The sequence below is a fragment of the Euprymna scolopes genome, chromosome 13 (assembly GCF_053919585.1).
Source record: "Euprymna scolopes isolate OS-2025 chromosome 13, ASM5391958v1, whole genome shotgun sequence".
Classification (NCBI taxonomy): Eukaryota; Metazoa; Mollusca; class Cephalopoda; order Sepiida; family Sepiolidae; genus Euprymna; species Euprymna scolopes.
In genome coordinates this window covers 97,496,946-97,508,390 of record NC_136494.1, presented here as the reverse complement: position 1 = coordinate 97,508,390, position 11,445 = coordinate 97,496,946, and the positions used below count along the sequence as shown (strand labels likewise).

The 11,445-nt window shown below is 31.8% G+C and overlaps 1 protein-coding gene across 2 annotated transcripts in view; it reads right to left on the bottom strand.

Moving 5' to 3' along the window:
- Positions 1 to 11,445, bottom strand: part of LOC145292099 (adhesion G-protein coupled receptor G6-like) — a 231,992-nt gene that overhangs the window by 129,255 nt on the left and 91,292 nt on the right. For both annotated transcript variants that reach the window (XM_080138183.1, XM_080138184.1), the window contains exons 4-5: positions 5,875 to 5,946; positions 3,284 to 3,355 (exon numbers count right to left, since the gene is read on the bottom strand). In XM_080138183.1, the coding sequence (XP_079994309.1) occupies positions 3,284 to 3,355; positions 5,875 to 5,946 (144 nt within the window). The remainder of the gene's footprint in view (positions 1 to 3,283; positions 3,356 to 5,874; positions 5,947 to 11,445) is intronic.

Here is an 11,445-nt window from a genome sequence, read left to right as displayed (position 1 = left end):
AAAAGTTTAAAAGGTAACTTGTATCTGGAGTTCAAGTCGTGTGACTGGCCAAAACAGTTATCATTCACACTGATGATTCCCAGAAAAGCATATATGCATGTGGATCGAATCAAAATTATATATATATCGCATCAGTTTAAGAGAAAGTTCCTATTTTCCCTCCTAAATATTATATTCTCGTACCGCCCCCAGCAAAACCGGAAGGAAATATACACATTCTACAGATATTTTACTTGCACCCTTCGTAACTGGATTATAAACGTATAAACATAAAATAATCTTTCTATTTGTGATTAAAAAAATAGTTTTCCCTTCTCAAATTTCGCCCAATCTCGTTGGCTGAGAGCTGACAATTCGATTATTCTGGAATCTTTTTCTTAATATAGGAGACAATCGTTAAAAATAAAAATAAACTAAATACAAACAAATGATAAAAAACAAACCAAATACAAACATATTATTCTCTCATAAACAGAAAATTAAATACTGATAACCTTACACTTACCTATGCACAGATTAACAACATGCCACTATCCCCCTCCAAACAAAAACAAACCCTGAAAATAAAATTATGTATGGGTACCATTGTTTATTTTTCGATTTCGGAACGATGCTATTTTTTTGATGCCTTTTACACTGCCGCCCCCATTTTTTTTTTTTTTTTTTTGCATGTGAGTATTCTGACAACGATTATCAAATTTAAATTTTGGGCAAATATTTTGATAATTTTATAAAATGGGGTGTCTATTCCGATAGCCATTTTGTTTAAGACAAATAAATTATACTTACTGTGGAGTATTTTGTTTACGTTTCATTTATGGACTCATACTGCACATACATGACCTTTGTTTACGTGTTTTTATAGGTACATTTTTAACTTAGCTCCACCCCCAAACTTTTCTTAAATAAAACGACTTTTATAGGTTTTCAACTATGCTGGTTGAGAAAATTTTATTTATATTTGGCAGATATAAGTAGTTTTCGGGATATAAATACCTGTATTATGCACTTTAAATCAGTGGCCACCAGATTTTATGCACGCGCGAGGAATAAATTTAATTTTATCTTAATTCTATCTGACCAACACTGCCCCCCCAGTTTATAGTTTTTGCAGGTGGGTATCCTGCCAACGATCATCATGATTAAATTCGACCAAATATTTTCACAACATTCCCTCACAAAATATTTTCACAACATTCCCTCACAAAATGATGGGGTGTCTATTCCGATAGCCGTTCTTAACATGGGGGGTGTCCATTCAGAAGCCATTCTTAACACAAGGCGGTTGAGGGTGTCTATTCCGAAAGCCGTTCTTAACATGAGGAGATTGGGGGGTTGGACAACAACAACAACAACAACAACCGTACTTTAATTTTTTTACGAGTGGGGGCATGCTTCATCTGGGCAACGCCGATTAACAGGTCCTGTTAGTATATAATATTTTGATTGCAGAAATTCCCCTCTGGACCAAAGTACCGTAGGTTTGCAAAAATAAATGCCACATACAAATTCAATATATCTACCCTGACAACCTCTATCTTATGTAGCTTACGACCACCATTTCTGCCACATTTACTCCTGATAATAAAATAATCCGTTCCATCACAATCGCTACATCTACAGGAGAAGAAGTTCCTATTTTTCTCTCTCAATATTTAGTGCTCCCACCGTTACCAGTTCAGACCGGTTCAAATTCTATATTTTCCTACGATATTGTGCTTGCGCCGCCATTATCTGGTTATTACACATAACATAATCTTTCCATTTCCTGATTTAAAAATAATAAATTCTCCCTTTTTAAATTCCGCCCATTTCGATTGGCTGGTATCTGACTATTAGAATATTCTGGAATCCACTTAAAAATGAACGCTCCATAAATTATACAATATGGCGTCGCTCTCTACAGAAGAAAATCGATTAACTGATTGTCGTCGTTCTCTACATATTACAATCGTGCTGAAAAAAACAAACAAACAAACAAATAAATAAAATCAAACAAAATAACCGATTAGCGTCGATCTATACAAAAGATAATAACTTTGTTTTTTTTTGTTTGTTTGTGGGTAAGTATTTACATTAGCTGCACCGCTACAATTTTCTTTAACATGACGACTTTTATAGATTTTCAAAAATGCTGATTACGAAAATATTATTTAAATTTGGCAGGCAAGTACTTTTCGATGGTTGATGGTGTCTATTCCGAAAGTCATTCTAAACATGCGGAGATTGGAAGTATCTACTCCAATAGCCGTTCTGAACATAAGAAAGTTGGGGGTTGGCCACCAACAATAACCGTACTTTAATTTTTTTACAAGGGGTAGGTCTGCATCAACAGGGCAACGCCGGTTAACGGGCCCTGCTAGTGTATATATATATATATATATATATATATATATATATATATATATATATATATATATATATATATATATCATATTTAAATCTACATAAGACGCTTGCGCGATTTTATCGTAAAGGATCATTAGATTCAATGTTGTAACTAATACATAAGTTTTTTAATACCGTATTTATCTGATAGTAAATGTTTAGATTTCGATTCTAACTGATTGCACCCAAGTTATATTTCTTTTAAAAATCTTTGAAATCACTATTATATATTTCGTACAATATAATAATTAATAAAGAATCGAATCTATAAAAATAAATACGAAACTTACATAAATGAAAATATATTTAAGCTTATTATACGACCAGGCAACGCCGGACAGCGTGCTAGTATACATTAAAATTAAAATGTAATTCTGAATGCACTTTTGAAATTCAAGGCTGAATGTGTTTTGACATATTGTGAGTTATCAGTTGAGTTGAAAAATAAAAATGTATCATTTGTGGTTCAGAGAAGGAATGCGTGAAAACAAAAGCAATTGTAAGAAATACTTTCGAAAAACGAAGAACAAAGATTGTCACCAAATACTGAGGACGAGACACTCACGTTTCATAAACAAATGAGTCTTATGAATATATTGGCTCTGCGATAAATAATTATAAGAAGCAACAACATGCATAACTAGTTGTGGAATTTTACAGACTTTCGTATGCGACAATTACAAAGTAGATTGGGGTCATATGTTACAAAGGCTTATACATTTAAATGAATTAATGAAGCAGGGGAAATTAGTAATTTATGAGTTGAATAATATCAACGACGTAACAATAAGACAATATTGTATTCTTACTACATTTTTGGATCTAGCAAAAAAAAAAAAAGGCAATTCATCATTTTATTAAAAACACTTAAAAAGAATTAAAAAATATGACTTACATTTTTTCCAGTGATGGAAGATGCTGGAAGATTCTGGATGGTATAACAATTAAATAGTTTTTGTTCAAGTTCCTGTACAAATAAATAAATAAATAAATAAATAAATAAATAAAATGCATATAAAAATGAGTAATCTATCTATCTATCTATCTATCTATCTATCTATCTATCTATCTATATATATATAACTATGTCTGTCTGTCTTCATTTTTTTTAAGTGCATCACCTCCAAGACGCAAGGTCACATAGTGGCGGTAGTCGAGTCAAATGATTGCATTCTTTGTAGACCATTGTTATATAAAAAAGACAATTTGAAGAAATAGTCATGTAGTTTTGTAATCATTGCAATTGACGTGTGACATGGTGCATTGTCGTGGTGAAAAACACATCTTCTTTCTTCATTTGGAGACTATTCCTTTCATCAAACGCGCAAATAATGCTGTATAATATTTGCTGGTTTTCTTTTACTCAAGGTAATTGATAAAGAACAAAATACCTTGTGCATCCCAAAATACAAAGGTCAATTTAGACAGCTTTCACGACTCAACTGACTTCAGATTTGTCTTCAGAGTGAAGTGGTGGATCCATGTTTCATCTATTATTGCATATTGATACAAAAAACCCTTTTTGTTTTGTTGAAATAGTTGTAAACAATTTTCCGAATCATCAATGTGTTTTTGTTTTTGATTGACTGTGAGCAAACGCGGCACTCACTTTGAACACAGCTTTCTCATTAAAAATAATGTTCATCCAAAATGCTGAATACATTGTCTTTTTGTATCTTCGACTACATTGCTATCTCGCGCAACTTCAATTGATGATCGATCAAAACGCGTTTATGAACTATTTTTGTATGTTTTCCAAAACAGAATTTGGGCGATCTGAGAGTACAGCATCATTTGTGTCTGTACGCCCGCATTTAAAGTCAGTATACTACTTCTTAACAATTGTTTCTACAGAAAAAAGTCCGAATAACAATTATTAAACTACTGCTTTGCTTGAACAGTATAGATTTCTATCAAAAAGCAACGCGAAACTCATTTTTTCATTTCTGATTTTGGAGATGAAGATTTGTTATTCGTATTATTTGGATTCTTCGGACTACTTTTCTCATCTTGAGTGTCATTTTCACAACGTTTGGGTGGATGTAATCTCCGATCTTCTTCAGGTGTATTTTATTAAACTCTGCAATGACCCGTGGAGCAGTGGTTAGAGTATTCGGAAAAATCAATTGTAAAAGTGATATTCTCTTGAAGGTTCAATTCTCAGTGTGGGCGACTGAAAAATACAATTGCATTTTTTTTTTTACATAGGCATAGAACCTTTATCCAGTCATGGCTGAGGGAACGAGAGAATGCTACCCGTGTGAAATAAATAAAGGTTCAATTCGAAATTTCGTCCAAATTCCTGAGTTCGACAGAAACATTCCTTATTCATTTATTTATTGCGGGCCATTATCACCATCGTTTAGTTGTTATTTCACGACGTTTCAGCCAACAATTTCTCTGGTCTTCGTCAGGTAGTTACCGCGATGGGATAGGAACTCTGACTCTTCTAACTGAATTCTCAGCAATTACTGCCTTCCATAGTTGTAATTTAATTAAAACGTGGTGAGACGACAACAACTGTAGAAGGCAGTAATTGTTGAGGATTCAGTTAGGAGTGTCGGGGTTCCTATCCCGTCGTGGTAACCACCTGACAAAGGCCAGAGGAATAGTTGGTCGAAACGCCGTGAAACAATAACTAAAAATGAGGATAATGATCTACAATAAAAAAAAATGAATAAATAATTCTCATCTCAATAATGAACTCCAATTAATTAAATAATCAATAAAACATTCCTTAGTTCGACAAGATACACCTGAAGAAGGTTGACGTTTACATCGACCGAAACGATAAGAACAGTAGTCTGAACAATCCAAATAATATGAATAACCAATCCTCATCTCAAAATTTCAGAAACATAATTGTAATTAGTAATAGATGTGGTATTTAATATTTCTATGCTTTTTGCGTCGCAGAATTGAAAACATCAGAAAATTTAATCTTCAAAATTTAGAAATGTAACTATTTTTTTTTTCATTTCTTTTTCTTTCGTGCACTTGAATTACTGCGTTATCGGAGGTGACATTTGCCAAGTTGTTAACGCCACGGACTAACGACCTGAGTGTTCTAAGTTCGAATCACTTTCACTTAGGATGTTGGAAATCTTCACATGGTACTTCCTGTAAGTACGTGATTTCTTTATAGGAAGAATTCTGACTAGAAAACTATCGGGGAAACCAATATCAAGAATAGACTCTTCGAATTCATACGATATGATGATGACGACACGGACTGACGACCTGCGTGTTCGAATCACTTTCACTTTGGATGTTGGAAACCAATAACAACAATAGAATCTTCGAATTCTTATGATATGACGACCGTATCATTTTTTGCCAGATATATCGCGCACTTGTTTTTGAACACTTATTTTGTGTTTTTCATTTACCTGAGTAGCTCTGATAGTTACATATTAAATACTAGTTAACAATTAAGTAATAAGCAAAAACAAAAACAAAAAACATAAAACAATTAATTATACTGACAAATATTGCAGTCGGTACATATCCTTAAATGCTCCTTGTTCGATGAACATGATTTCGTTGGAGGACAGAATTCTGAAAAGCAAAAAAAAAAAAAAAAAAAAAAGAAAAGAAAAGAAAAAAAAAGAAATTGAAATATTATTAATTTCACATATTTGAATTGTAAAATCAAAATAGACTCGGATGAAAAAGTATGCAGCGATTAATTAACCCGACCCGCACAGACAAATGACTTTTAGGAGATTTGTCTCTGTTTTATGGCAAATAAACTCTTCTTTGTTTATGAAAATTTTTTAGATGAAAATTAATAAAATGAATTATTTGCATTGTTCGGGTTCTGTTTGTTTTTCTTCCATGAACCATAGTCGTTAGAATTCAAAATATCTGGTGCGTTTATGAATCGGAAAAATCGTCTAGTCGTTTTCATTTTCATATTAATTCAGGTCTGTACCGATTTGATATGTTTCTGAATTTTAGAGATGAGGATTGATGATATGTAGTACTAGCGGAGGGGGGGGGATTTACCTGGGGGTAAAATGCGCTTAAATATGATAGTTCAATTTGTCCAGATTTCGAATATATTATTATAGAGTCGTGATTTCCAAAAGTAAAAAAAAAGTATTCGTGTGCAACCAGATAGAATCGAAAGCGAAAACTGTAGCATTCAGAGCTGGTGACGTTACCACTATACCAACGCGACACGCATATTAACAGATTAAAAATTAAAAATTAAAAATAAACTAAGATGAATGTACAAAATGTATAACGATCTTTTCAATTCTGATCCATTTTTGACCCCTTAAAAACTATTTTAATCGGCTAAGGATCCATAAAAGAACGTCCGTAAAAAATCCAATCATTTAACGCTCCCAGCGTCGCTCTGCGATTTTTAGTTTCGGAGGAGATAGAGTTTGAAAATATGGAGACAAAGAGACACACATATAGCCGTTTATATATTAGATTTAGATAGTTCGGATCTTGGTTGTTATTCTCATAACATGTCGACCGATGTAACCTCTTCAGGTGTAGCTTGACAATGATTGTTATTGAGGAATGATGGAAATAATGTTTTTGTTCTTTTCTTTCCAACGGACCATAGTCGTTAAAATTCAAAATATGTGGCGCGTTTACAAAACGGAAAAAACATCAAGTCGTTTTTTGTATTAATTCGGGTCCGTTGTAAGAATAACAAACCATATGAGAACAGTAGTCCAAACAATCAAAATAATACATATCAATCCTCATCTAAAAAATTTCAGAAACATTATATCTAATCAACACGAACCCGAATTAATACAAAAAATGGAAACGAGTTGATGTTTTTTTTCCGTTTCATAAACGCACCACATATTTTGAATTCTAATGACTATTGTTTGTTGAAAAAATAATCAAAAAAAAATATTGTTCCATTCACCAATAAAAGGCATTGTCAATATACACTTGAAAAAGATCAAAGGGTATCTCGGCTAAAACGTTGTTCAAAGTCAAAACACAGTTATAAGCAATTAATTGAACATAAGTTGCATGTTGGTCGCTATGACAGTGCACATACCTAATATATGTTTATATCTATATATTAAATTATTAAAATTAGATTGGCTGGATTAGCAAAACGTGACTGTACAAAACTAGTTAAATTGAAAAATATGTAAATAAAAGACAAAATCACAAAATAATTTATTTTTAATTAGCTATCTCTTTCTCTCTCTCTCTCTCTCTCTCTCTCTCTCTCTACCCCCATTTTTCTCCTTTTCTCGCCAACCACAGGTTAAATAGTATTAATAGCATGATGATATTTTTAGTTTTATAATAAACTATTCCAATATTCTGATTCATAGTTAGTTTTAATCGAGAGAGACAAAGAAAAAGAAAAAAAAAAGAAAAAAAGAGAGTGCGTATGCGTATGTATGACGGAGAAACTATTTAAAACAAGAGTGGGGACAGGTTCAAATGACATTCGGTTACAGAGGACGATAGTAATAGATGTAGAGATGAGTACCTTTGTGAGCAAATTGTAAATTATGTCTCATTAGAGCAATTAAAATGAATCTTCATGCTTATTTAGATTGACACTTATGTACTCCTTACAAAACAAAGATGTCATATTCCGAAAATCACGTAAATCGATCAAGTAGTTTTATTTAAAACTATAAAAATCCAAATCGACGATTTTTACTGATTTTACTACCAAATTGCATACATACAGGAGTTCAGAGATGACATCAGCCGAAATGTTGCTAGAATAACATGCAAGATGATAATAGTATTTCGAATAATTCAAATAATCCAAATGACCAATCCTCATTTAAAAAATTCCGAAACATAAATAGCAATCTGTGTTCAGTCAATCGTTTACAGTAGATACTTTACTTTGGGATATTACATTTCTCTGGGGTCGAAGGCTCAATCCTTAATACAGGCCGTATTTAGAATATAATTAAGAAGTACTTAAGACCACTACTAAAACTAGAAGTACTTAAGATAACTACTCAAACTAGAAGTACTTAAGATCACTACTAAAACTAGAAGTACTTAAGATCATTATTAAAACTAGAAGTACTTAAGACCATTACTAAAACTAGAAGTACTTAAGACCACTACTAAATCTAGAAGTATTTAAGATCACTACTAAAACTAGAAGTACTTAAGACCACTACTAAAACCAGAAGTACTTAATATCACTACTAAAACTAGAAGTACTTAAGACCATTACAAAAAAATGAAGTACTTAAGACCACTACTAAAACTAGAAGTACTTAAGATCACTACTAAAACTAGAAGTACTTAAGACCATTACTAAAACTAGAAGTACTTAAGACCACTACGAAAACTAGAAGTACTTAAGACCACTACTAAAACTAGAAGTACTTAAGATCATTATTAAAACTAGAAGTACTTAAGATCACTACTAAAACTAGAAGTACTTAAGACCACTACTAAAACTAAAAGTACTTAAGACCACTACTAAAACTAGAAGTACTTAAGATCACTACTAAAACTAGAAGTACTTAAGACCACTACTAAAACTAGAAGTACTTAAGACCACTACTAAAACTAGAAGTACTTAAGACCACTACTAAAACTCGAAGTACTTAAGATCACTACTAAAACTAATAGTACTAAAGATCACTACTAAAACTAGAAGAACTTAAGACCATTACTAAAACTAGAAGTACTTAAGATCACTACTAAAACTACAAGTACTTAAGACCACTACTAAAACTAGAAGTACTAAAGACCACTACTAAAACTAGAAGTACGTAAGATCACTACTAAAACTAGAAGTACGTAAGATCACTACTAAAACTAGAGGTACTTAAGACCACTACTAAAACTAGAAGTACTTAAGATCACTACTGAAACTAGAAGTACTTAAGATCACTACTAAAACTAGAAGTACTAAAGACCATTACTAAAACTAGAACTACTTAAGACCATTACTAAAACTAGAAGTACTAAAGACCATTACTAAAACTAGAGGTACTAAAGACCACTACTAAAACTAGAAGTACGTAAGATCACTACTAAAACTAGAAGTACTTAAGACCACTACTAAAACTAGAAGTACTTAAGATCACTACTGAAACTAGAAGTACTTAAGACCAATACTAACACTAGAAGTACTTAAGACCACTACTAACACGAGAAGTACTTCAGATCACTACTAAAACTAGAAGTACATAAGATCACTACTAAAACTAGAAGTACTAAAGATCACTACTAAAACTAGAAGTACTTAAGACCACTACTAAAACTAGGAGTACTTAAGATCATTATTAAAACTAGAAGTACTTAAGATCACTACTGAAACTCGAAGTACTTAAGATCACTACGAAAACTAGAAGTACTTAAGATCATTACTAAAACCAGAAGTACTTAAGATCATTACTAAAATTGGAAGTACTTAAATCACTACTAAAACTAGAAGTACTTAAGACCACTACTAAAACTAAAGTACTTAAGATCATTATTAAAACTAGAAGTACCTAAGATCACTACTAAAACTAGAAGTCCTTAAGACCACTACTAAAACGAAGTACTTAAGACCATTACTAAAACTAGAAGTACTTAAGATCACTACTAAAACTAGAAGTACTTTATACCACTACTAAAACTAGAAGTACTTAAGACCACTACTAAAACTAGAAGTACTTAAGACCACTACTAAAACTAGAAGTACTTAAGACCATTACTAAAACTAGAAGTACTTAAGACCATTACTAAAACTAGAAGTACTTAAGACCATTACTAAAACTAGAAGTACTTAAGACCATTACTAAAACTAGAAGTACTTAAGATCATTATTAAAACTAGATGTACTTAAGACCACTATTAAAACTAGAAGTACTTAAGACACCTGCTAAAACTAGAAGTACTTAAGACCATTACTAAAACTAGAAGTACTTAAGATCATTATTAAAACTAGAAGTACTTAAGACCACTACTAAAACTAGAAGTACCTAAGACCACTACTAAAACTAGAAGTACTTAAGATCACTACTAAAACTAGAAGTACTTAAGACCACTACTAACACTTGAAGTACTTAAGACCACTACTAACACTAGAAGTACTTAAGATCACTACTGAAACTAGAAGTACTTACGACCATTACTAAAACTAGAAGTACTTAAGACCACTACTAAAACTAGAAGAACTTAAGACCACTACTAAAACTAGAAGTACTTAAGATCATTACTAAAACTGGAAGTACTAAGGACCACTACGAAAACTAGAAGTACTTAAGATCACTACTAAAACTAGAAGTACTTAAGATCACTACTAAAACTAGAAGTACTTAAGATCACTACTAAAACTAGAAGTACTTAAGATCACTACTAAAACTAGAAGTACTAAAGACCACTACTAAAACTAGAAGTACTTAAGACCACTACTAAAACTAGAAGTACTTAAGACCATTACTAAAACTAGAAGTACTTAAGATGACTACTGAAACTCGAAGTACTTCAGATCACTACTAAAACTAGAAGTACTTAAGATCATTACTAAAACCAGAAGTACTTAAGATCATTACTATAACTGGAAGTACTTAAGATCATTACTAAAACTAGAAGTACTTAAGATCACTACTAAAATTAGAAGTACTTAAGATCACTACTAAAACTAGAAGTACTTAAGACCACTACTAAAACTAAAGTACTTAAGATCATTATTAAAACTAGAAGTACTTAAGATCACTACTAAAACTAGAAGTACTTAAGACCATTACTAAAACTAGAAGTACTTAAGATCACTACTAAAACTAGAAGTACTTAAGGCCACTACTAAAACTAGAAGTACTTAAGATCACTACTAAAACTAGAAGTACTTAAGATCACTACTAACACTTGAAGTACTTAAGACCACTACTAACACTAGAAGTACTTAAGATCACTACTAAAACTAGAAGTACTTAAGACAATTACTAAAACTAGAAGTACTTAAGATCACTACTAAAACAAGTACTTAAGATCACTACTAAAACTAGAAGTACTTAAGATCACTACTGAAACTAGAAGTACTTAAGACCATTACTAAAACTAGAAGTACTTAAGATCACTACTGAAACTAGAAGT